The sequence below is a fragment of the Malus domestica genome, chromosome 04 (genome assembly GCF_042453785.1).
Source record: "Malus domestica chromosome 04, GDT2T_hap1".
Lineage (NCBI taxonomy): Eukaryota > Viridiplantae > Streptophyta > Magnoliopsida > Rosales > Rosaceae > Malus > Malus domestica.
The window spans coordinates 28,921,974-28,949,181 of NC_091664.1; the positions used below are offsets into that span (position 1 = coordinate 28,921,974).

General features: G+C 36.8%; 4 protein-coding genes across 5 annotated transcripts; 3 read left to right on the forward strand and 1 right to left on the reverse strand.

Moving 5' to 3' along the window:
- Positions 1–337: 337 nt before the first annotated feature.
- Positions 338–4,489, forward strand: LOC103433979 (sodium/hydrogen exchanger 1-like). The gene is made up of 13 exons (XM_008372295.4): positions 338–768; positions 878–996; positions 1,200–1,297; positions 1,468–1,527; positions 1,630–1,676; positions 1,756–1,950; positions 2,053–2,099; positions 2,202–2,268; positions 2,635–2,735; positions 2,888–2,989; positions 3,150–3,351; positions 3,435–3,521; positions 3,912–4,489. The coding sequence occupies exons 1-13, from the start codon at positions 433–435 to the stop codon at positions 4,302–4,304; spliced, it is 1,854 nt and encodes a 617-aa protein (XP_008370517.4). The 5' UTR covers positions 338–432; the 3' UTR covers positions 4,305–4,489.
- A 3,724-nt stretch (positions 4,490–8,213) lies between these two features.
- LOC103419444 (uncharacterized) lies at positions 8,214–13,033 on the forward strand. The gene is made up of 8 exons (XM_070820032.1): positions 8,214–8,366; positions 8,516–8,556; positions 8,705–8,759; positions 9,095–9,175; positions 9,435–9,517; positions 10,016–10,067; positions 11,563–11,619; positions 11,808–13,033. Exons 3-8 carry the CDS (start codon positions 8,739–8,741, stop codon positions 11,856–11,858), a joined length of 345 nt encoding a protein of 114 aa, XP_070676133.1. The 5' UTR covers positions 8,214–8,366; positions 8,516–8,556; positions 8,705–8,738; the 3' UTR covers positions 11,859–13,033.
- A 7,919-nt stretch (positions 13,034–20,952) lies between these two features.
- On the forward strand, positions 20,953–25,140 carry LOC103433984 (glutathione synthetase, chloroplastic-like). Its single transcript, XM_008372297.4, has 12 exons — positions 20,953–21,366; positions 21,777–21,946; positions 22,279–22,354; positions 22,465–22,595; positions 22,810–22,932; positions 23,028–23,108; positions 23,254–23,334; positions 23,413–23,482; positions 24,005–24,126; positions 24,254–24,393; positions 24,467–24,659; positions 24,823–25,140. Exons 1-12 carry the CDS (start codon positions 20,956–20,958, stop codon positions 24,944–24,946), a joined length of 1,722 nt encoding a protein of 573 aa, XP_008370519.4. The 5' UTR covers positions 20,953–20,955; the 3' UTR covers positions 24,947–25,140.
- On the reverse strand, positions 25,058–26,756 carry LOC103433985 (uncharacterized). 2 transcript variants are annotated; one of them, XM_008372298.4, is made up of 3 exons: positions 26,192–26,756; positions 25,866–25,889; positions 25,058–25,629 (listed from the first exon to the last, which is right to left on the reverse strand). In XM_008372298.4, the coding sequence occupies exons 1-3, from the start codon at positions 26,376–26,378 to the stop codon at positions 25,316–25,318; spliced, it is 525 nt and encodes a 174-aa protein (XP_008370520.3). In that variant the 5' UTR covers positions 26,379–26,756; the 3' UTR covers positions 25,058–25,315. The 2 variants fall into 2 exon arrangements, with proteins under 2 accessions (XP_008370520.3, XP_008370521.3); XM_008372299.4 differs by lacking the exon at positions 25,866–25,889.
- Between the last annotated feature and the right edge of the window lie 452 nt (positions 26,757–27,208).

Below are 27,208 nucleotides of genomic sequence, written 5' to 3' on the forward strand. Positions count from 1 at the left end.
AAGTTATAATAATTTTAGCCGTTAGATTAAAATCCAACAGCTTACATGAGCTGGTCAGCAGGATCTTGAGCTTGTACTCAGGAGAGGATCCAATTCCCTATTATAAGGTCCAAAACCATCTTGTGTTAGTATTACATGTGTGTGCAATCAGTAGTGTTTTCCACAAAAGTTTTTATTTCTATCGTTTGAGTTTCTTATCCTAATCAATCTAAACGTTTGGAAAAAAAATAATTGTTTTTTTAAAACTTGAAACAAAACTGTTAAAATAAAATTAAAACTGTACGAAAATCACTTCTTAATATCTACTAATAATATCACTTGGCAGGACTACAGCAGTTGAGTTAGATCCCTCTGCAGGGGATCCATGCTCATCAACTACCATTCTACCATTCTTCCCTCCAATTTTTTAAGTCCATACCGACCTCCTATTCAATGACAACAAGAAGCCTCAGCACTCCAAGAAACTTCATTTATTTTTCATGGTCCAAAAACTCCAAACCATCTCAGCACTGTCCTCTCGGCTCCGATTCGGATCGACTTCAAATCCGACCAGGTGAATGCCAAAGTCAGATACACAAAAACCCAAAGAAAATGGCAGCTCTAGAAACCACACGGTCTCAGTTGCCACTTCAAGATTCCTCATTTCTCAGCACCAGCACTGTCATTGCACTCACTGTCTTCTTCACACTCCTCTGTGTTTGTATCATTATCGGTCATTTGCTCGAAGAGAACCGCTGGGCGAATGAATCGATCACGGCCCTTCTCTTGGTATGTAAAAAGTTGCACACTTTTATTTGTGTCACATAGTTTTCGTACTGAAATTTTCACGGCCCTTCTTTTTGTTGTTTGACTTTGTTTTTGTGTTGTTGGGTTTCAGGGTTTGGTTGCTGGAGTGGTGGTGTTGCTGGTGACAGGGTTCGAAAGCTCGAAGATTTTGATCTTTAGCGAGGACTTGTTCTTTCTGTATCTACTGCCTCCAATCATTTTCAATGCTGGGTATGAATCAACTCTCAATTCTATGAATTTCAGTTTCGATTTCAATGCTTGGTTTGTAGTTTCTTTAATGTTGTTCGAATTTGGATCTCGAATATCGCCTTTGTGCTTGAATTTAGGATGCAAATCTTAAATTTTGTCACATGGGATCTTCAAAGTTATGATTAAGCATTGGTTCTGATCTCAGAAGTTTTGATCTTGTTCAGTTTCCAGGTCAAGAAAAAGCAGTTTTTCAAGAACTTCACCACAATTTTGTTGTTTGGAATCGTCGGTACAGTAATTTCTTTCTGCCTCATATCACTAGGTAAGACCTGCAATCTTTCGAAATTTAACCGAAGGAAAATGATTTCTGCACACAACTTTTCTCCTTCTGCAGAGGCCACACATAAACAAGAGTGTGCGGAAGTTGCTTCCCCAATGGAATTATGACTAATTTATCTTCAAACTGTTGCTCTTTTTGGAAACATTTTGCAGGTGCCTATTTACTTTTCAATAGATTCGGTTTCACAACTCTGACCACTAAAGACTTCCTAGGTGACTACGAATTCATCTACAATCATTGTTTCGATGCGAATGATATGTTTTCATGGTTATATTATATAGTGATCATTTGTGCTTACCGGTTCCTCTGTGCAGCGATCGGTGCCATATTCTCAGCAACTGATTCAGTTTGTACATTGCAGGTAATCTATAATCCCAATCCGAATACAACATTTTCTTCAATTCATGTCTAATCTTGTAATCTTCTTCTCACGTGCAAAGGTTCTAAATCAAGATGAGACACCGTTTCTGTACAGTGTCGTGTTTGGGGAAGGAGTAGTGAATGATGCTACCTCCATTGTGCTTTTCAACGCAGTACAATCCCTAGATGTCAGCAACGTTGGCGCAGCTACAGCGTTGACCTTGTTGGGGAATTTTCTTTACCTCTTCTTCACCAGTACTCTTCTTGGTATAGCAGTAAGTTGTAGATTATTGCTCAGATGGTTAGGAATCACTTTGTTTGGACTATATCAGAGAGCTTGTTCTCTGTTCTAACATTGATTTATTAAAATGTTTCAGGCCGGTCTGATGAGCGCTTTTATCATAAAAACGCTTTACTTTGGAAGGTATGAGCAGACACTTCAAATATTAGCCTCTGGTGCTGCATTTCCTCATCTGTCCACACTTATGAGTTACTTTCCCTGACGTTATGATTCTCTTTCGAACAGGCATTCTACAGATCGTGAAGTTGCGCTGATGATTCTTATGGCTTATTTGTCATACATGTTGGCCGAGGTACCTTAAACAAAATCTCTCATATTAATAAGTACTGGTTTTTACATTACCTTGATGTCAACCTCAGAGGACTAGGAATTGATTTTGATTTTTAATGAGTATTTCTTTGGTTCTTTTCGGTATCTTGTAATCAGTTTATCTTGTTTTATGGTAATCAATCATCTATGTATTTAGCGGCGATCCCACGAAAAATATCTAGCAAACGCAGACCGAGCAAATCAGAAATCTGGTTTTGACTAATTTTATGAACTTTGCATCGTATCTACCACAAAATAACATCATCGCAACGGATCAGATGAACTGATTTTAGAATGGAAATTAGCGAGAAAAGAGCAAAAGATATCTAAAATCGCCTTTCTTTTGCAGCTTCTGAGTCTCAGTGGAATTTTGACGGTGTTTTTCTGCGGCATAGTTATGTCACATTATACATGGCACAACGTTACAGAAAGCTCAAGGGTAACAACCAAGTAAGAACATATTTCTCTCTTCCTTTCTAATTTTTGACACTATTGTAATCCTTTTTGTAGATGATCCGCCGGTTGAGTTACTAGTCAAACGAGAACGAAAGGAAATGCGAAACATGAATCTTTAATCCGTATTGTTTGATGGTTTGTTTCAGGCATGCATTTGCAACATTGTCATTCATTGCAGAAACCTTTATATTCCTTTATGTTGGCATGGATGCCTTGGACATTGACAAATGGAAAGCCAGCAATGCAAGGTAATTATCTCACTAATCTAAGTAATCATAGTTTTATCTTCGTTAATACTTCATAATAACACGAAAAACAAGTTCGAAGAAATTGTATTTTATCCCCCGACTCTGTTGTTATAATGTTGAAACATGTTATGCCTGACTTGTAACATACTCTTTCGTTCAGTCCAGGGACTTCAGTTGGTGTCAGTTCAATGCTGTTTGGACTCGTATTGGTCGGAAGGGCAGCATTTGTCTTCCCGATTGCAAACATCAAAAACTGTTTTCAGAAAAGAGAGGGTACGAAAATCGAGTTCAAAAACCAGTTTATAATGTGGTGGGCAGGCCTAATGAGGGGTGCAGTCACCATTGCTTTGTCATACAACCAAGTAAGTTGATGCTGTTTCGAAACCTAAGAGATCAATATTTTCGGTTCTGCAGAAGTACTAACTAGCACAATTTGATAATGCAGTTTGCAGACACCACCGAATCAACATCAACGCAAGATAGTTCTTTGATGATTACCAGTACCATCATTGTTGTTCTCTTCAGCACAGTGGTATGCCTGCTTTGTCTCTATAACTTATATATGTTGCAGTACCGAAACTCTAGAATATATCCATGAAATTTAACGAGTGAATCTGGGCCATTGAAAAGGCAATGTATGCTATACATTGATGTATAGTAGAAGGGCTCAATGCAGTAAGGTCCATTTTCTCGATTATTTTTTAGGGCTTCAGAGCACTAAGTGCGAACAAACTTTTCGCATCATCGGACTAGTACATTACTATCTCGGGGTGGTAGCTTGGGTTCCCGGACTAGTAGATTACCACTGTTTGCACTTGGAGCTCTGAAGCACAAAAGAAACATGGCCATTTTGTACTTGGTTAACGAACTCGTCACATTACTAAAATCGGTCTTTTGAATCCTTTTCCTTCTATCCAAACAGGTATTTGGCTCCATCACAAAGCCATTAATCTCAGCTCTGATACAGCCACATGCAAAAGCAAACATTTCAGATGCGACTGATATGCCAAGTCTAGAAGACTTGAGGGTACTTTTCCTGGAAGCCGGCGAGCCAAGCGAGGGAGGCAACGGTGAGCCAAGTGAGAGAGGCAACGGTGAGCCAATCCGAAAACCAAGCAGCTTAAGGTTGTTAATGACACATCCAGCTTCTACAACTGCTCACTACTTGTGGAGAAAGTTTGATGACAAGTTCATGAGACCGGTTTTTGGGGGACGGGGTTTCGTTCCATTTGTTCCTGGTTCACCAAGTGGTGCAGTAGAAGATCAAGCTGCAGAACATACTGAACATACCGAACATACTGAACATACTTCTTGAGATCAACAGTTAAAGATAAATGTAAAATTAAAATTTTATTTCATTGTTTTTTTATGGACAATTAAATGTATTAGGAAGCGGGTTGTTCTTGTTTTGTAAAGTGATAGTGTGCAGCTATGCTGTAGTTAGAACATCCTTTCTTCCATGGTCTAAGAGGGCCCTCTAATAAATATGATTTCCGGCTATGTCACTGTCGATTTTGTCTATATTTACTTGTGCAATAACGTTAACGTATGTATAAGAAACGCATAAGGAAGTAGGATTACCGAACTAGGAAAAGAATTTTACAAGCTGAGAATTATACATGCGAATGCATTGCCGCTAGTAGTACAATATGGTAGTACCTCCATTTGTAAGTAGAAGGTTTAAAGTTCGACACCCTATAGGTATGGCGAGTTCAATATATAACAAGAATAAAGATCCCATATTCGATTCTTGCTCTCATCCGAAGAATTACTCAGAATTCACTGATATAAAGTCAACTTTATGGAGATCCCCATGAGAGTTGTTTTAATTGTTTTTATCAGTTCGAACCATTGCAATAACGTCCACTCCATCTTTCAGTTTCGGTTTACGCAAAGGTCAGAAACGAGTGCTTCAAATCGGCTCTCATCATGGACTAGTGAAGGAGACTGTTGCAATTGGTCTAGAGTTGTCTGTGACAGCTTCACCGGTCACGTTCGTGAGCTCCACCTCAATAATCCCAATCCCTACGTTTCCGTGCCTTTCCTTTTTATCCTTGACTACAAGGGACTTACTTGGTTGGGACTTCTCAACTACTTGGACTTAAGTTGCAACAACTACTTGGACTTAAGTTGCAACTACTTGGACTTAAGATCCCATATTCGATTCTTGCTCTCATCCGAAGAATTACTCAGAATTCACTGATATAAAGTCAACTTTATGGAGATCCCCATGAGAGTTGTTTTACTTGTTTTTATCAGTTCGAACCATTGCAATAACGTCCACTCCATCTTTCAGTTTCGGTTTACGCAAAGGTCAGAAGCGAGTGCTTCAAATCGGCTCTCATCATGGACTAGTGAAGGAGACTGTTGCAATTGGTCTAGAGTTGTCTGTGACAGCTTACCGGTCACGTTCGTGAGCTCCACCTCAATAATCCCAATCCCTACGTTTCCGTGCCTTTCCTTTTTATCCTTGACTACAAGGGACTTACTTGGTTGGGACTTCTCAACTACTTGGACTTAAGTTGCAACAACTTTCAAGGAAATCAGATACCTAGCTTCTTTGGTACTCTTAAATCTTTAAGATATCTTAACCTCTCACAGGCAGGGTTCCAAGGAATGATTCCTCCTCAACTGGAAAATCTCTCAAACCTACGTGTTCTTGGTCTCAGCGATTACATGCTTAAAGGCTGAGGATCTCGAACGGGATTCCGGTATTTCCCACCTGCAAAACCAAGACATGAGTTTACTAATCTTAGCAAACCAGCTAATTGGTTGAACGAGATAAGCATGCTCCCATCTTTGTTAAGAGTTACGTATAGAGGCTTGTATACTTGCTTTAGTTAAATATCAGAGTGCGCAACGAATAAGACTAACAAGAATAAGAAGAATATTATTAAACAAATGAAAATGTCAAAACAGCTACAAAACACTAAGAGACTACATTATGAATAGTTTGTTCTCAAATGAATAACAAACATGCTATTTATAATAAACTTACCCTAATCCTACAAGGTAAGAAATCAAAACCCTAATACTAACGGGCTAAGTTAAGAAAACCAAACATTTAAATAAACTAAATACTAATATTTTCCAACACTTCCGTTCCCCGTCCAACCATCATCAATTTTACTTCACTTTCCATCCTTGATCTTTCCTTTAACCAGAATTTGATGCCTAGGTGGGCTTTCAATCTTACAAATCTAGTTTCTCTTTATCTCCGAGATTCTGGTTTGTGTTGTTGTCACCGATGGTGGTCCAAGTTACTACAACCTGTTTGATGCCATGGTGGATGGACTACAAGCATCACTGGAGAAAGCCGGGGCGCCTCGTGTCCGAGACAGGTTGGCCCTCCGACGGGAATGGAAACGTGACAACACCCAGCAACGCGCAAACATACAGCTCGAACTTAATAAAGCACGTGCTGTCGTCCAGTGGAACTCCAAGGCGGCCGGGAAGCTCGTCCGGCGACGCAGTGGAGCGACATTGGGGTCTGTTTTATTCGAACAAGAGTTCCGTTTATCCGATCAACTTCGCGAGCAAAAGATCAAAACACATAGAAGTAGCATACTATTTTCTTGCTGCTTTTATTATTATGCTGCTAGTAGTAGGTTATGGGAAGATACAATTTGATTAGAAAGTTTTCAATTTGTATTATCGTAAATACATGCATTTTACATTCCAAATCGGAATGAATGTTGGAATTTTGACACTTTTTGTAATTGAAACTGGAAATCCCTAATTCCAATTTACTGCCAAAAATTCAAATTCAGGCATACTAAATTAAATCAAATTAGAATTTTGTTGTATATAAAATGTGTTTTTTAATCACAAGCAGTCTTTGAAATTTACCAAATTTATTATTTTGGTCTCAATTTGAAAATCGATCAATTTCGTCTCTAAAGCTCACTACCTCATGTGACACACCCCGTCCCGAAGGAGGGCATGCTGGCCGTCACGTGAGAGTGACGTAACCATTTGCACAGTACAGAAGCTTTAATTATACAATTTATAATTTGATACACCCGAAGGTGAGTCCTAATTTTGTCCAATCTGTCAGAACACCGTCTCAACTACATTTATTTACTACTCTCTAGGTAATAACATACATAATAAGAAATATATCAGCCGAAGCCCTCTCTGTAAAACCTGTATACTTTCCCAGAAATGTTTGGATTTGGAAAAGAATTGTTTTACTGACCCACTCAATTTTGGTTTTGCGCCCCTCCAGGTTCAGGAATCACAAAGGTGTGGTGACTAGGAGGAATTCGACGGTGTTCTGATAGATTGGACAAAATTAGGACTCACCTTCGGGTGTATCAAATTATAAATTGTATAATTAAAGCTTCCGTACTGTGCAAATGGTTACGTCACTCTCACGTGACGGCCAGCATGCCCTCCTTCGGGACGGGGTGTGTCATCATGTCAATTTAGTCCTTATCATCCAAATCCGTCAAATTTTATGTTAATTTGCTAACACGGCACACATAGAGTCCACACCACCAATGAACCTCATGAGCATAAGAATGGGCGGATTCCGCTACAGTGTGAAGGAGCTAAGATGGCTCGGAGGGAAATAGGGATTTAATTTTTTAGAAAGTGGTTTTTTTATATTCACGGAGCACCATATCATTGGTTATGTGGACTCCATGTGTGCCGCGTCAGCAAATTAACAAATAATTTGACGAATTTAGATTACAAAGGCTAAATTGAAGTCAAGTAGTAAACTTCATAAATGAAAATTATCAATTTTTAAATTAAGGGAACAAAATAAGGAAAACTAATGAAAATGGTTTGAAAACTTTGAATTTTAATGATAAGGACAAAATAAAGGGTAAAGTGAATAGTATCAAGTTTGACTTTTTAGTGTAAAAATGTGGTTTTTCGTTAAAGTGAACAGTACCGCGGGCTTTTCATTAAAACTCCCAACAAAATAATGAGTGTGATCAATTCTCAGACCATTTGGAATAAAAAGTTAAAAAAAAGAACTTTAACAAAAAGTTCCTGGTAATGAAAAATCATATTTTTACATTAAAAATTCAATTTTGGTACTATTTATTTTACCCTTTATTTTATCCTTATCGTTAAAACTTAGAGTTTTCATTTTTTTTCCATTAGTTTCCTTTAAAAAAAAATAAAATAAAATGCATGGAGGTCCAACTGTATAACTGCGAAGCACCGTAAAGATCCTCCTTAAACCCTTTTCCACTGCTAGTCTTCCAACAAACAAAACCTCTCTCTCTGTTATCGATCACTCCATGTTACTGACAGAAGATCAATTTGGGGTCCTCGAAGATTTGTGATTAACGATGGCTTTCAGAGGCTTACACCAGATTTGAGCTCTCTATCGTACGGCCCAGATTGCAGAATCCTCCCATCTGTGAGTAGAAATGATTGGTTAATTCGCTGATTGGTTGCTGAGAATTTTCAATTTTCAATTTTTCCAAAGCTTTGGATTGGAAAGGAAAATGCTTCTGATGATTAATTGAAATGGGTATTTCAAAGATTGCATCTTCTTTGAATTTTCAGGCTTGGAAGCTCAAGAAACCATGCAACTGGTATTTTAAATGGTAATTTTGAATTTTCTGCAAGTGATGAAGTAATTTGTAACCGATTTATTGGGTTGGCACACAATTTTTTTTTTTGGAAATTTTATTATTTTTTATCAGTCCCGGAATCTTATGGCCGGACTGTATCGTCTTGCTTTTACGAGGGCAGCCATGGGAGCCTTCCTTGGAGTCACGGAAGTTCCATGACATTGCGTTCTGCAATGGTAAGTTTCGAACAATTGTAACTTGAATCTGTTTGATGCCAATGCTAAATTTGGATTATGAGCATCCCCTTTGATTGTCCCTTCACTTTTCATTTCGGCTGTTGAGTTGCTAAAACTTGTAACTCGAATCGGTTGGATGCCAATGCTAATTTTGGATAAAGAACATCCCTCTCAGTTGTTTCTTCATAACTTGAATCGGTTTGATACCAATGCTAAATTTGGATTATGAGCATCCCTTTCGATTGTTTCTTCATCATAACGCGAATCGGTTGGATGCCAATGCTAATCTTGATTATGACCATCGCTTTTTTATTGTTTCGTTGTCTTTCATTCAGGCGGTTGAGTTGCCGCTCTTCTTGAGTGACACAAGATCACTATCAACACAAGTAAAAGCGCCTGCACAAGCAAGACAAATGGTATGTTATCTTTTTGCTCAACTGTTTGTTTTGTAACTCTTCCGACTCAGTTTATGTGGATGGTGCTCAGGCGGTTCACTTCTTCTTAATATATTCCCTTAGTTCTTTACTGAAACAAGTATCCATTTTTTAAGGTTGGAGTTGTATGTGTAATCTTGGGCTCTTGATAAAGAGAACCAATGAACTTCTAATTTTCTTAGTCTGCTTGTTTACATCACGGATAATAATACCGTGCGTGTTTACCTTATGATATTTGCAGGGTGCTCTTAGAGTAGCCATGTTGAGTCCAGGGTTTATCTATGAGCCTTATACACCTCATGAAAAAATCTCATTTTTCAAGAGGTTAGTTATTTCAAAAGTGAATTTTATTGTTCTCGTAGATTGTTAGTAGTTAGATTAGACCAGTCACCAGCATGGAACTCTATAACGATCACTACAAATTTTAGGCAGGTCTCACTTTTCACTGGGTCGGTAGTATAATCTTAGGAAAACTAATGAAAAGGGCTTGAAAACTTTGAGTTTTAATGATAAGGACAAAATAAAGGGTAAAGTGAATAGTACCAGGATTGACTTTTTAGTGTAAAAATGTGGTTTTTTGTTAAAGTGAACAGTACCGAGAGCTTTTCGTTAAAGTTCCCTATAATCTTTGTTTTCTTTAGCAATTATAGAAATTAGCTATGAGAGACATACTATGATTAAGAATTGGTTATGCTATGATTAAGTTTCTCATTAAACTCTCATAGCTTTAGTTCCACTAGTAAATGTTGGACTTGGCTACTTATATTTTTGTTCTTAATCTCCTGTTCTTACATATGAACATTCTGATGTTTTATGTATCAGATGGTTCACAAGAAGCGGGTGCAAAAGAACAAAAGAAGACACAATAATAGAGGTGAAGTACTAAGGATCTCTTGTTTTAGCGATTCAAGCTTTTAGTTAATTCCGATTGAAGCTTCTTTCTTCTATTCTTTCACCGACTGTCCTTCATTCCCCCAAATTTCATTCTAAATTCCGACCCACTCCTTTTTTATGTTATGGTTTTGGAATGCAACTCATAATAAGTTTAGATTGCAGATCGAATTTGATTATTTATATTTCAGTCAGTTGAGGCCTAATATTTGACATCTCCGTTTGATGTTTCTGGTTTCCATTTTTCAGCTCAAAAATGCATATGCCATTTCTAAATTAAGAAAAAAGGGGTATTCAAAGAATCTATTCTACAAAGAAGCAATAAACTTATACAAGGAGGTATTTTCTCTTTTTCTTCAAGTTTCATCTCTCTAGGTTTTATGTGTTCTTTATTTTTATAAATCGTCATAATAGTAGTGTATTTATGATTTTTCATATGTACAAGGAGGTATATTTACTTCTAATTGAAATAAATATTTCTTATGTTCTACCGTCTTTTCGTCCTTTCAAGTTTGTATTTCTTCTTTCAGTTGCATTCTTTGAGTTTCTTCCTGTAGCTAATCTATTCACCTTCTCCAGATAAATACTCTAATGGAAAATGGGGACAAAAATTCTTTTAGGAAAGCAGTTACGGAGAAAATGTTTTCGGTATGCTTCTGTACTTTTTAGTTTCTCTTAAGAAAATTTTATGCTGCTTTTTTTTTTTTTTTTTTTTTTTTTGGGTAAAGGAATTGCTATTGAAGTTGAGTCATTATGTATGATCTTCTCGTTTGCAGGAACTCAAGAATGAAATCAAACAAAGAGATCCAATATGGAGTAAGGTTTTCTGGGAAATGATGGAACTGGTTGTAAAAATACGAATTTTGAGAGCACGACTGGCAAGTGTCTGTCTGATTAATATAAATTGCGATTTATGCTACGCAAACACTTCACCATAACGGAAAATGGGATTTACTCATGTTGAGATTGTTTGGCTGAACTCTTGATGCTGACCGTTTCGTTTTAACTTTTAACTGCTTTGGTTGAAGAAACTTTTCCATTTTTATGCTTTCATGTATAACAGAATCTGTAGAAATATCTTCAGTATGTGTTTACAACTTAACATCCCTCAGTTGCCATGAGCACCGAAATTCATAAGAATCTATCACATAAATTGCCTTGAAATCAAAAGCTTAGCTATGCTTCCTTACATTCTAGTACACTGGTGTCATATTTTTCTTTACAATTACTTCATCTGTGCCTTTTCCTCTCTCTAATCAGTAATCACAGATTGGTGTCGATTGAAATGACCTCAAGAAGGTGTTCATACAGTTTACGCTCGAGTTTCTGACAAAGCAGGTACATGGACAGCTGGATTCACTACTCGTTTATAATTTTCATGTTGCTTTCTTTCATTGTCTTATAACTTAATGCTTTTAATTCAAAACTTTACCTTCTGAAGGTGCTACTTCTTTTTTCCTTTTTACTTTTTCTGGCAGAAATTCGAAGCATATGACTCGAACGGTGCTGTTGTTGCTGGAGATAAATCGAAGGAGGTAAAGTGTGATTGAAAAGAAAACACCAGTGCATGTCCGGGTAAAAAGTAAAAAAACCGGTGCACAAGAATATTTATCAGTAACGCAAAATATTAAGGGTTCTGTTATTCAAGTTTCTTCACTTTCAGTTTCTTTCCCATTTATGCTCTTCCCCCAAGTGATATTGACATGCTTTCCGTGCTCTGTAGGTCCTTGTCCGCGATATCTGGGTATTTGAAAAATCTCTCTTCCAGCCTTAAGCTTTCTGGCGTCTTTGTGGGAGGATTTCTATCTAAGCAAGCCATCCTTCATAAAATCTACCGTGTTGATGACGAGATATAAGCTGTTACCCAATTTGGTAAACCGAGCATATCTCAATTTACCAAACTAGCTGTATAGTAGCTACGTTTTTTGTTGTTGAATTCAACTTTTAACCCGATTACGCAGGGATATAATACTTCGGGATTGATCCTTACAGCATTCTAACATTATTTTTATTTCTACCTCATTCTTTTGCAATTCTAAGGAAACTCTCCTTTTGCTGTTTGTATCTTCACCGGCAATGTACCAGAAATGTAGTCCAGTACGTCTCAGGCATGCCATTCTTCCAAACGATGCCTTCCTAGATATTCTGTCTTGCTTCATTGGAAAGGGCAATGCCATTTTTAGTATTCTTTCATTAAGTTTCACAAGAAACTTTGTCTTGTTTAAGCGAGAATACCTTGCTTCACAGTTCCAAATTACACCTCCTAAGAATGGTATCCACACAAGCAAACCATTCATTCAAATTTCCACATTATCTACTCCTTTGTTTGCAACTTTGCATTCATTCGTATTCGACGCTTCGCAGTTATTTTTACGGGAAACAAAATCAACAGATGAACAGAAGAGATAAGCATTTCCACTTTCTAGGCATTTGCCAAAGGCTCTACAACTTCATCACGATGAACCAAGGCTTCAAGACCGTGAAACTAGGCCCTTCGGCCATTTCCGATGCTAACCCTAATGAAGCCGGGACCAAAAGAGACCGAAAGGTTCACCCAATGACTCGAGAAGATGAAACACGAGAAGTATCAACAGTTGCGCATCTAGCAGAAGCTCCAAAGAAAATGGTCAGCATAAATGACAGGGTGGAGGACATAGAGGAAGCAATGAAGTTACGACGAAAGAGTAAATCGTTCGAGAAGTTGAACTCGTTAGAGCTGGGAAGAGATGAGCCAAGAGCTTTAAGATCAATTCTAAAGGTAGATTCTGATCTGAGCGGGAAGGTGGGCACATTTGGGAATTCAACCACTACCAGATGTTCATAACTTTACCATGGTTTGCAGCTGGAATTATATCAGATTATCATCTGTTGTGTGTACTAGATCACAGAATCTGACTAATTTGGGATGACCAGTTAATCAAATATGCTATTAAGATAGTTAATTATGAATGTGTTATAGCCTTTTGTTTCCCTTAAAGTTTGGTAATTACCATCTCGTCTTCTAATATTCTCGAAAAATATGCACAAACAAATAGAACTAGTTACAAAACTTAAATAAACGTACGGATAATTGGATGAATGCTAAATAGACAGCAAGTTAACACTAAAACTGTAGTTTATATACAACTTATTGTTTGTTTAATGTCTATAAATTTTGTTTTTTTGTTAAAGTTATGAACGATTCTATTTACGCATATTTCCGATAATTTTATGAGTTCCTTTTCGGATACCTATGGGGTCAAGAAACTTTAGGTTTAAGATTTCAACCTTTGAAGTAAAGAAAAGAATATGTCCCACCAATACATTTACAACTTGGTCTGCCATTGGCACAAGGACCGTAATAATTGGGTAGATATTGAATGTGCCTCTCCTCCGTGAGAGATTTTTCACGGTAGATGAGGTGGTACATTACGTATTATTAAACAAATTATGGGATATGTGTGTTAAAAAATTAATAACTTAAAAAATAAAATTATCTACCATCTATGTTAAAACATATAATGTACCACTTATGTTTTTGTTACAACTAAAAATTTCTGCTCCTCTGAATCTGATGCTGCCCGATGCTAAAGCCACTTCGGAAAATATCTATGAAACAAAACCTTGTGATTGAAGTAGCTATTTTCTTTCTTTAGTAGTCCGGAAAGTAGTTTGGAAAAAAAAACAGTAACGGTTGATTCCAAGAAATTAAACGATTGAATTAAAAAGTTGGATGGTGAGTAGCCGAAAGCAAACCCCTGAAGGTAGTGACATAGACATGATGTTTGGAAATTTGGGGTGTTTGGGTAGGAAGAAGTGGGTGTGGTGGTGTTGCTTCCCAAGCGGTGGAGTGCACGTATTAAATTGAAAAGGATTAACTCATAGTTATAAAGCTCGTTTGGATGTGTTTTTAAAATAATTGAAAATGTTTTTTGTGGAAATATTTTTGAAACCAATTCTTAGTAAAAATGCAAGTAAATCATGAAAAAACACTTAAAGTGCTTCCTGGAATAAGCACATAATTAGTGTTTCCTGCATAAAGCACTTAAAGTACTTTTGGTATCCAAAAATATTTTTTCTAAAATCGCTTTCAGCCATTTTAAGAGGACATCCAAACGAGTCTATATTTAGTGGGAAAAACTCCAAACCAAGGAGAAAGAGCACCATACCTATGTTACATATCAGCAAAGATTACACCAGAACTAAATCTTAGGGTGTGTCTTCAAACCAGTAGCACCCTATGCCAATATGTAATGAAACACGGGCCAAACGATGAGCAATATTATTTGCTTGACAACGAATAACACATCTATAATTTGTGACACATGATACTTTTTTTACGATAGTGCATGATGAGTGAATTTAAATCTATATCTTTGATTCATAAAACATAACAGTAGCTTAGCGACTTTTATATCGTTTATTAGGTCAAACCATCGTTACAAGTATTTTAAGAATTTGTAATCTACTTGGTACTATTCTAATTATGAATCCTAACGCTGCTTGTGTTTGAGATTTAGCATCGAGATCAAAGTTAGAGTAGCTTTCAATTAGTATATTACTTTTTAGAAGTTTTTAATAGTTTTATTATCACTTCAACTTAGTGAATTTAGTACTAGTTTAGTACTGAAGTGCTTTTATAAAAAATGGGTATAAAAAAGCTGAGCTTACAAATGTGTTTGGTAAACACTTCAAAATAGCTTATTTTCACAATTTTGGGTATAAAAAAGCTGAAAACGTAAAGCAGCAAAAATGAGTTTATTCTCACAGCACAACAGAAACAGTTTGTTTTCAAAGTACAACAATACCAAACCATCAGTTCCTTCTATGATTAGGAGAGATTTTTTTGTGTGTCGGTATCATAGTCCGTATATTAAATATCATAATACAAATGTTTAGAATTGGATACTCGAAAAAATATTTTTAAATGTTTCTATTATGACATTTAAATATACTGAGTCATTTTCTCCACACATATAAAAAGTTTCTTAAAGATTTGAACCGTGTCGTCAATGCAGCGTGTGAATAAAGGTATCTTGGGCAGCCTTTCTCTGACACGAGCAGATATAATATGATTTCTGCAAAGCAATATTCAAAAGTAATCAATACCTTCCTTTGACTCCAATCTACTTCAAGTTTCAGTCGCGTGTATAAATATAGGGTTTGCAATACTCGAATAATAAGTAACCCCTCATTCCACAGAAGGTTTTGAAGAATGGATGCAAGAGAAGACCAGGCCTTTCCACTGGGAATTCTCCAGAGGCTCTTCAACTTCCTTATGAAAATCATCGAAGCTCAGTCCCTCAAGACGGTGACTCTAGGCAAGCACCGTCCGATTTGCAACGACTTAGTTAACACCGAGGTATTCTCCTCGTGAGTATAACACTCGTCGCATGAATATGTGATAACTCACGTGGAAATATTTCCGGCGACATGCAAGAATCTCCTCATCCAATCAGTCTCTGCTCAAGCCAAAGCAGTTTAAGGATTCATGGTGACAAGCCAGAAGATTTCATGGATAGATTATTCCTGATTAGTATAGCTAAGTATATTATGCATGTGATATGCATGTTTATTGTCAAACATTTTATACAACTGATTGAATTAAAGTGTCCTCAATTATTTTTCAGTGTGTTCAACTGGGTTGAATAGTTTGACTCGGGAATATATTTTCATGTCTTGCCATCCAAGTTAGACCCGAAATTTTGTTTTATCAATCGATTATTTTAAGCCTGCAGCGATCACTGCAACAGGAACTAGCACTACTATTAGCGTCATTGTCTCGCTCCCCCAAATCTGTTCTTAAGTCATTGAATCGTCTACATTAGGTTCATTGAATCTTTGTAATCGCAATCATAATTTTCCAAACAGTGAACCTAAAGTAAAAAATTCAATGAACCTAGATTACGAAAAAAAATTTAGAAAGCGAGACAATCTAGCTAATAACTACTCTTGATTGTTAAATTAAAAAAAAAAATAGAAAGCGAGACATCTAGTAAGTTAAATTAAAAAAATGATAATTACTTTTTTATATTTTGTTAAACGATAGATTTGTTAGATTAGTCACCGACAGGATGGCGACGGCTCATGTCATCATGCAAAGGCTCAATACCTTTCCATCACTATAATAAATGGCCACTTGCAAAAAAAAAAAAAAAAACTTATAATTATTGATTAGGATGTGTTTGTTTCTTTTCATCATATTTGATATCTTATTTTCAGGGACTAAAATGATTTAGAATATCGAGTTTGTATAAAAAAAATTAAAAAAATAATCAGTCTAATACCTAGTATTGTGAGCCCCTATTTTATTTAATAGCTTGCTACGTCTTTTCTACTTGAACAGAATTCGACGACAAATTCATCTTAAGGTTGATTTAGGATTGTGATGCTTTAAAAAAGAAAGAGCAGCTTATTAAAATGGAATCATTATTGGCATTCTAAAAATCTTATTTTACACTTCAAACTTTCTATATTTGGAAAGAAAAATACATTTATGAGGAGTGTAAAATGAAATTTTTTGAGTGCCAATAACACTTCTCTATTAAAAAATTTGGAACATTAAATGTGTTTAGTAAAACAAAAAAAATGCTTTTAAAAAAAAACAGCTATCAATGAAAGTAAAAAAGCATAGAAAAGCAGAAGCAGGGTTTACATGCTTCTAAAAAAGTTTTTTTGTTTTTTAACATAGTAATCAATACTCATTTGTCACATCTCAACTCAGGGTTCACCACATTTCGGGATTGACTTTGCTGTAGCATGATATTGTCCGTTTTGGGCCCCGACCATGCTCTCATGGTTTTTTTCTTCTGGAAACTCACACGAGAACTTCCTAGTGGGTCACCCATCCTAAGATTGGTCTCGCGCGAGCTCGCTTAACTTCGGAGTTCTATGGAACCCGAAGCCAGTGAGCTCCCAAAAGGCCTCGTACTAGGTAGAGATGAGAATATATATATAAGGCTCACATGATTCACTCCCCTGGGCGATGTAGGATGTTACAATCCACCCCCCTTAAGGGTCCAATGTCGTCGTCAGCACACTTCGGACCAGGTATTGGTTCTGATACCAAATTGTCACATCTTGACCCAGGATCCACCACATCCTGGACTTGACTCTGCCGTAGCATGATATTGTCTACTTTGGGCCCCGACCACGCCCTCACAGTTTTGTTTCTGGAAACTCACACGAGAACTTCCTAGTGGGTCACCCATCATGGGATTACTCTCGCGCAAACTCACTTAACTTTGGAGTTCTAATAGAACCCGAAGTCAGTGAGCTCTCAAAAAACCTCATACTAAGTAGAGATGAGAATATACATATAAGGCTTACAAGATTCACTTCCCTGGGCAATGTGAGATGTTACATCATTTAATGAACTTTTCAAATGGCAAATATACCCCCACATATTTTAAAAATTACAATTTTGCCCCTATATTGTCTTTGACAAGTATTATATCACATTAAATACTAAATCATTTTTAGTCGTTTAACATATTTAAAGCAATTTATATAAAAGTTTACCAAACACTTTTATTAAAAGCACTTTTACTAAAAAAATGTTTACCAAATACATAACAACTTTATTTTACAGTTATTTATTCTCACTGCACAACATAAACAATTTTTTTTAGAAAGCACAACAATACCAAAGAAGCCCTTAAATAGAAGTGGATCTCAAACAAGGATTAAAAATACAAAGAACTTTATCTTGTAGGTTATGAGCCCAATCTTCTTTATATCGTGAAATAATAAAAAAACATTAATACTATTCATATTATGTTTTTATACCACATTTTCATACCATTTTAGATGGCATTTGATGTGGACATCCACATCATTTGAATTAATCATATTTTTAAATTTAGTTCATTATTTAATAAACTAATAATTAAGAAAAACTAGTTAATTAAATGATGATTGTGGTATACGAGGAGTCTTTCTCCTCCATTTCCTTAGATTTTGCAAATTTTTCAAATGATGTGGCTGTTCACATCAGATGCCACCTAAGTCAGTATATAAATGTGATATAAAAACATGGTATGAATAACATTACTCATAAAATAATTACCAAAAGTTAACTCTAATACTTGTATATTTATGGGTGCTTGGGTGAGTTCAAATTATAACAGTAAATGTAATTCTATTTATTTTATTTTTTTAGGTTTTTAGTCAGTAAGAATTTGCTTTGCTCACCACACCTGCTAGGTTAAATGGTGAACGGTTTCACCCTCTTAAATGTTATGCCTGAAGTTAGAGGTTTTAAGTTTGATTCTCGTTAAAGACGAATTTGAACCATATAATTATTTAGTCATTGTAAAGCTAAATTCATTCCCTCCTTTTTGTATAAATAATAATATTTCTTTAAAAATAAATAAGTAAATAAACCCGCCTATCAGACTTGTATCCGCAGATATTTTCTTGCTATCCTCATATTCGTATTTAAAGATCATAGGGTTAAACTAAAATGGACAAAAATCGTATTCAGAGATCTAAGAATGTTGAATGTATGGTGGAATCAAGGTATTAAATATCGGTAATATCGGAAATATCGGTAATCCGAAAACACGGAAATATCGATGGAAATATCGGGATAATATCGATATCGATATCGATAAAAATTACATGGAAACCACGGAAATTGTAAGAAAAACTTGGAAATTTTTATTGAAACTTTGCAGGATGTTTATTTAGTCAATTATCTATTAGTTTATCACAAAAAATTGGAAGGAAATGCATTGCATGATGGATTTAACATTATCAAGTTGATTATATAGCGATCTGACAAACATTTTGAGTGTATAAAATATGTAGTAATTAATGAAAGAAGTCTAAACACACCATAATCATTTATATATAATGAATTAGTACAATATTTTACACTTTAGTACCACATAGAGTTCCTATGAGGTTCAAATTTTTCACTATCTTCATCATCTCTATGTGTAGAATGAGTGTATTGTGAAGAGTAGTTATCAAATGATAAATCCCCAAAATAGTTTTGCATGTAATTGTTAACATGCCACCCATATGGATCCGAGATTGGTTGAGGTTGTTCATAAGAAAAATCATTTGAAGATTGAGGCTGGGATTGTTTCCATGAGTCGCTCGATTCCATCCCAACAGGAATGGGATATGAAGGGTAGGGAAATGGTTGGTTATGAGTATTGCTAGTATTGCTAGAATCTAAAACCACATCAAAGGGCCACATAAATTTTTTGCATCTCAGTCAGGCATCTCAGATGAGATGACCCAACCACATCAAAGGGCCACATAAATTCTTTGCAAGTATTGCTAGAATCTAAAACCAAAAAGTAAGAATATTATTGGTGTTACAGCTTTACAGGTTAAGAATGCATTATATAATATTTATATGTCTATATACACAGGTCCACAGTCACCTCACACGACACCACACACACACACCGACATGACACCACACACGCACACAACCCACGCACACTTACCTCTCACACGCATACGGTCTTCTCTCAGACTCTCTCGAACCTTCTCCCTTCTCTTCTCTGAGTCCCTTCTCCCCCTTCTCCGTTTTCCGCCACACAACCAACAACAAACACAGATCTCCCAATCCCACCCACGTACGTCTCTCGATCCTTCTCCCCCACACACACACTCACGCACAGAGACCCAATGTCTCTCGATCCTTCTCCCACTCCCACACACACGCACAGAGACCCACATCGTCGCCGCCGCCGTCGTCTTTCGTTCTAGCTCTCTGCGCCGATGGTCCAAGACCCACATACACACATGCACACCCATCATCATCACCATCGTCTTTCTCCCACTCCCACACACACGCACAGAGACCCACATCGGCAGATCGGCTTCTGCTTCTCCCTCGTCGCCGCCGCCGTCGTCTTTCTCCTTTCTCTCTGCGCCGATGGTCCAAGACCCACATACACACATGCACACCCATCATCATCAGCATCGTCTTTCTCCCTCTCCTTCTCATCTCTGCAACTCGGCGAACTCCGGCGAGGCCGTGCGTGTCGACTCAATTTCCGAACACCTCCGATGGTTTCACGGCAAATTTCATATATACAAATGTTCATCTCGTCTTGTTTTTCATTTTCATACCTAGATCGGAGTCTAGGGTCCTGTTTTACAGTCGGCCGGAGCTTCTACAGCTTCGGCGTTCTTCTCCGAGAAGTCAGCCACCGATTCGATAATATCGCGATATTATCCCGAAAACCAGTTGGATATAGAAAAAAAAATCGGTACTCCTCAAAACCGATAATATCGGCGATATATCGCCGATATTATCGGCATTTCGGACCATGGGTGGAATTCATTGCAATCCAAATGCAATTTGGATTATTGTTTATGGGAGTAAGCCCAATATTTGTACAGAGTACATGAAACCAAAAAAGTGATTATGCCATTTTACCACAATGACGAAAATCATCATCTCCGTTCACCACAGTACGAATTTTCTGTAAATTCTCTCTCTTTTTTTTTTTTAACAACCAACAATTTAATCCATTAATATCATTATTCGGTTTAAAAAAATGCATCATAAGAATCATTTGTGAAATTAATTATAACAAAAAATTATAATCAATTATTATCGTGACAATGAACAAGATTGGTGGGAACGAGAATACAACTACCTGCAGCCCATAAGTATAAAACCTTAAATTAAACAATAAACATTAAAAAATAAGGAATTTTAACGAAAAGTGTTCAATTTAATGAAAAATCACATTTTTATACTAAAAAGTCAATCATGATACTATTTATTTTATTCTTTATTTTATTCTTATAGTTAAATTTTAAAATTTTCAAGCTATTTTCATTAATTTTCTATAAAAAATAAGAAAGGTTTAACATTGAATTTGGATATATTCTTGGGAAAAAGGCATGGCGGGCATGCGATGCATCCCAGGTTCTATGATTTTGAAGCCACCTTTAAGGCCACCACCCAAAGGGGGTCAAACATGAGCACTTCATATTCTTCGTGCTATCATTCCACCACACTCTCAACTCACTCCCTCCTCCTCTCACACCCCAAAGCCTCTGCCTTTCATCCATCCAGATTCCCAAATCCCAGTTTCAAATTCCATTCCACAAACCAAATCCCCCAGACCCATCTGAGGATCATGTCCCAGAAACCCTCTCAGGTTTTGGGTGGGAAAGTTGAAGTTGGGGAGACCCAGGAGGGAGTTTCCAAAGGACCCATGATTGATTTTCATGGGATTGATGAGGGGCTGGTGGAGAAGATGGTGTATGATGCTCTTGTTTGGAGCTCTCTTCATGGGCTTCTTGTTGGTGACAAGTCTGTTCAGGTTTGTGGGTGTTCTTGCTCTCCTGAATCTTTGTCTGGTTTTGAACGGATTGGAACAAAAAAAAAACTATGAAAAATTGAAGGTTTTCTGTCTTAGTTTTAGTTTTAAATTGTCTGAGAAGTGTTTAGCTTGTTGAAAAATGGAAAATTTGATCAGCATGTATTGTAGAAAATTGGATTCAGATATCTGAGAATTCAATTTAGTTTTAGTTTATTTACTTCTAATTTTTTTCGTGGAATTTATATTTGTTTTTGTAGTTGTGTGTGCAAAAGCACTCTAGTGTTTTTTTATCAAATTTAAAAGCTTTTAGTTGCCACAAGCTATGGGAAACATTTAATCTGCAATAATTATGTAAAGGTATAGCTTAAAGCCTTATATTTGATGTTGATATTGAATGCTGTAAATTACAGAGATCAGGAAAGGTACCTGGTGTAGGCATGGTACATGCACCGTTTGCTTTATTTCCGATGCTATTTCCAGAATGCCATTGGAAGCAAGCATATGAGTTAGCCCCCATATTTAATGAACTTGTCGATCGAGTGAGTTTGGATGCAAAGTTTCTGCAGGATTCACTGTCCAGGTACTTTTGCTCATACCTTTTAGATTAAGCGTGTGATTTGGAAAATGAGGAAGCTGACAGTTTAGCTTAAATGAACCTAGGAATAGTCGGAAAGCCTGTTTGATTGACTTTGGTGTATCACATAAGAATGCGGGTTAGCGCAGCCAAACCCTTTTATGTGTCTTCCCAGCTCGGGAGAAACTTGGCCCTAACAACCTTAGTTTGAACTTTAACAATTGTGTATGGGGATAAGAGAGAAAATCAACTTACATGACGGTTGTAGTGTTTATCTATTGGCTCAAGAGATTAGAGCTTATTCCTGATTTAATATAATCATAATCTTCACATCGCAGAACGAAGAAAGTGGATGCTTTTACATCTAGACTTCTAGATATTCATTCCAAGATGCTAGAGATTAACAAGAAAGAGGTAAAACTATATATCAATATAGCATTTGGACATCAATTATTGTGAGAGGAGAACTTTATTTTCGTAGAATGAGTTGAATGTCTCTAAACTTTTTTTAATCACTGAAACAGGACATACGCTTGGGTTTACATCGCTCAGATTATATGCTTGATGAAGAAACTAAACAACTCCTTCAAATAGAGATGAACACAATTTCAGCTTCATTTCCGGGACTTGGTTGTCTTGTCAGCGACCTTCACAGGTTAACTTATAACTAATTGGATATTTTGCAAATAACATGTATTCAGTGGTTTGTTTATGAATTTCTGACTAGTCAATGTAATGCTAGGTTCAACTAATGAAATTTTTCCTGTATATGTGGTTGTGTGTGTATCTGTTAATATTCTCATATTTCCAATGCCAAAAGATTAAGCCCAAGATTACCAATTATTTACAATTAGCCTCTCATTTTCCAGGAGCTTACTTAATCACTATGGAGAATCTCTTGGATTAGATTCCAAAAGAGTTCCAAATAATCCTGCAGCCACTAAGTTTGTAGAGGCTTTGGCTAAAGCTTGGAGTGAATACAATAACCCCAGGTTAGAACTGAAACAATATTTCATTTGTTTCCTTCTGCGGCTGCTATACTCAGTGAAGCGATTAAGGGAGCCTTTAACTCAACATATACGTACAGGGCTGTAATCCTGCTCGTGGTTCAGCCTGAAGAGCGGAACATGTATGACCAACACTGGCTTTCTGCTCTGTTGAAAGAAAGATATCCTTTTTAACTCTAAACAAGCTTTCAAGTTGGAGAAAGTGGTATTTCTCGGAAGATATATAATTATCCAATATATGCTTATATCTTTGATAATAAACTAGTTAACAGAACTCATGAATAATGTTCCTTTACTGTATAACACACATAATGTATCAACTCTTCGGAGAACGTTGGCCGAAATTGATGCAGAGGGGAAGCTTCAACCAGATGGAACACTCGTTGTGTATGTACCCTTCTAGATTTGTGGATCTAGCATGTTATATCTGTGATTTTGATATCTAAAAAAGCTTCGAACTTGCAGGGGTGGCCATGAAGTTGCAATTGTTTATTTCAGAGTTGGGTATGCACCAATCAATTATCCTTCTGAATCAGTAAGCAAGTCTTACACTTTCCTGCTAGTCAAATACTAATTCTGTTTCAAGAATAATGGAACATTCTTCCTTTTAGTTGTGAACATCAGTTGTTCATTAGCAGAAAATGTAGTTACTTATCCACAATAAGGGTACAAAGTAGATGACCAAATTTCTAATCCGTAAAAAGTAGATGACCAAATTTCTAATCCGTAGTCATATGTATTTATCCAATGTCTGTTCGGGGATGAATTTGGTTGGCTAATCCCGCATTTTATTTATTTTTTGGTATGTAAGGGCATAGCGACCACGTCTGCTTGCTTGTGTCTTTATTTTATCTAAACCTGAATTGAATAATTTCTATGCATCTATCTTGGCCGTGTAAAACTTGTACTTGCCCATTACGGTTCTTTGTTGCTTTGAAAATATGCTTAAGATAGTACTTAACGCGTTACTCATAAAAGGAAAATGATACTTCAATTTCCTAATATAACCTCAGAATATGATGATATGGCTTTTAATATCATGTTCCTCAATTTATAGGAGTGGAGAGCAAGGCTTCTTATGGAGCAGTCATCTGCCATCAAGTGCCCCTCAATTTCTTATCACTTGGTCGGGACCAAAAAGATTCAACAAGAACTTGCAAAGCCTAATGTTCTTGAGAGGTATTGCTGGATCAAAACTCCGTCCATTTTTTTCCTCGGCATTTTATGAATCATAATTTTAGGGAAGAATGGTTACCATTGTTACAACCAGTAACGTCATATCTTTCTATCATCTTCATGTGAGCAGGTTCCTTGATGATAAAGAAGACATTGCAAAATTGCGGAAATGCTTTGCAGGATTGTGGAGTTTGGATGACTCAGATATTGTCAAAAAGGCAATAGAGAGCCCTGGGTTATTTGTTATGAAGCCTCAAAGAGAAGGCGGAGGTAAATGGTTTAAACTTTGCTCTGCTGTTGTTGTAATGACAAGTGTTATTAACAAGTCATTGTTACACTTCAGGGAACAACATCTACGGCAATGATGTAAGGGAAGCCCTCACAAGATTGCAGAAGGAAGGATCAGAAGCAGATGCTGCTTATATCCTAATGCAGAGGATATTCCCTACTGCTTCTCACACATTCTTGATGCGCGAGGGTGTATGTTATAAAGATGATACCATATCTGAGCTGGGGGTATACGGTGCTTACTTAAGGTATACAACTTTTACGACTAAATCTTCAGGTTTCTGTTGTTTCCTTTTTTTCCTTCTCTTTATTTGCACAGGTACAATCCACTTTGTCGGCATTGTTTATACTGTGCGAATAACAGCTGTACCAAAGCGTGGAATCATAGTGCCACATTTTTCATTGATGCAGGAACAAAGATAAAGTGATCTTGAACGATCAATGCGGCTACCTGATGCGGACAAAGATTTCATCATCAGATGAAGGTGGAGTTGCAGCTGGATTTGCAGTCTTAGATAGTTTATATCTAACCTGAAGATGCCAGCTTCCTAGGTATGCTTGAATGGGTTAATTGTAGAGCCAAACAGTTCGTGATCGATTTATTTACTCATACAAAACATATTCACCACAATATTCAAGATATTACTGAGATCTAACAAGCGAAAGAACGCTTTTGTGTGTTTTTTTGCATTTTTCTCTTCAATTGTATACAAAGCGCATTTTTTCGCATTTATTTTTGCACTTTTGTGTACTATTTCTTCTTGCCACTACTTTCTTAATGGCGTTCAAAATTTTGGATATGATGGATAATATGAATTCATTCTCAAAACGATGAAACGTTAGTAGAAAATTCGTATCCACAACTAACGAAAAAGGTTATACGAAAATTTCATGATGACTTCATTCAAGAGTATGCTCTCTTATCGTTCCACCCGAGCTCCCGAGCTCGTTTCTCCCATACTTCCGAAAGCCTAAGCTCTTCTGCAAGTTCTGCTTCTGCCCTCTCCCTTGCTTCTTCACAAGTTTCCACTCCTACATTACATTTTTCTGCCTCCTTTTGGAAGAGTGAAGAGACTTTCCTAACTCCCATTAACGCTGCATCGGCCCGTTGCAGGGTTTCGTTGGCTACGGCTTGCTGCAAACTTAGCTCTTCCGACATCAAGGCGATGATGTCCTTCTCCATCTCCTCTTTCATTTCTGGTTCATGTTTTCCGCAGTCTGCAATACAGTAGAAGATATGACATTGACAATGTTCTTCGTCTAAAACACGAGAGAAGGTTACCTACAACGGTGATGCTACTGTGACGACTTTACAAGCCAATCATGCACTTCTATGAGTTTTCACTTTACCAAGTGACAACGGTGATTGACTTCAGATACGACCACAGTGGCATCACGGATAACTAAATTTTCAAACAAATGGATGCATGACTATGACAGGTTGTTAAACTGACCTGAAATTGAGCTATTGATAATATCTGGTTAAGTAAGAAATGAAAACAAAGGTTAATATATGAAATATTTCCAAAATAAATTCCAATATAATCAGCGTAAATCTATAGTGCTTCGGTGTAATCTTTAGTGATGACTGGACTTGCGTGTTTTAATCTAAACATTTCAATCTAACCGTTCATGAAACAATTTATCACATACACCAGTATACTGTAGAACGACTCGATATCAAGACTACTCTACAATTTGCTCTGCAAAACCAAATCGAGTGACATCATGTGTTCTACTAAAAATAGGAACATTTCTACATTCGGGAAGTGAATCTCACCTACAGGTGCGGAAGCGAAATCCGTTGAACAATCACAAGGACATTGCGGACACGAACTGTGCTCCTTAAAGCTCCAGTACAACGTTGGATGTACGACTGCGTACCCGACCAGGCACAAACCTACTAACACAAAAACCAGCCTCAGAACACCATTACTGCAAATCCCATGTTTTGTCGGATGAGCCATCAGTTTCCAAAAACAAAACCCAAATTTGGTTTGATTCTGAAAATGCAGGTTGCCCAAGATCAGATGTCAAAAACCCATTTGAGGATTTCAATAAAGCTTCGACCTTTAATTGCTGGTGTCTGGGAATGTGTGCAAATCTTGGACAATATCCAATCAAAGATGCCCGCTTTTTTTTCAGGTGGAATTTCGATCTCTGTGGGTGTGTGAAAGACAACCTCTGCTTTTTTGCCGAAATCAATGAGACCCAGATCCCGGTAAAGTGTAAAGCAGTACTGTGATCTGTTGGATTTAGAGAGAGAGAGAGAGAGAGAGGGAGGGAAGATACTGTTTACGAGTTTGGGTTAAATAAGAATGCTGCTTTACCCTTTGATGATGTGTTTGGTTGAAAAAAGGATACCTCTGTTTTGTGAAATATTCAATTCAAGGACAAGGATTGTCTGCGCTTCTACTTTCCGTGCCCTTCCGTATTTTTCTGTTTATGTGGTCACGGTTAAGTCACGTCAACATTTTATATTACTATTTATTTTTGTCTTATTATTTTTATAAAAAAACAAATAAAATGTTGACGTGGCTTAACCGTGACCACACAAAACAGGAGGGCACGGGAAGTGGGAGGGCAGACAATTCTTGTCCAATATTGAATGTGGTTTGGCCAATGTTGATAAATCATGTGTGACTCTCACCCACGGATATTCTCGTATGTAACCGATTATATTTTGCTTATTATTATCTCTCTTATCACATGACATCCTATATTACTATATCTCTCATCACGTAACACATTAGTATCTTCTTCATTACGTGACAAGTGTTGCATGAACAGAAAAACG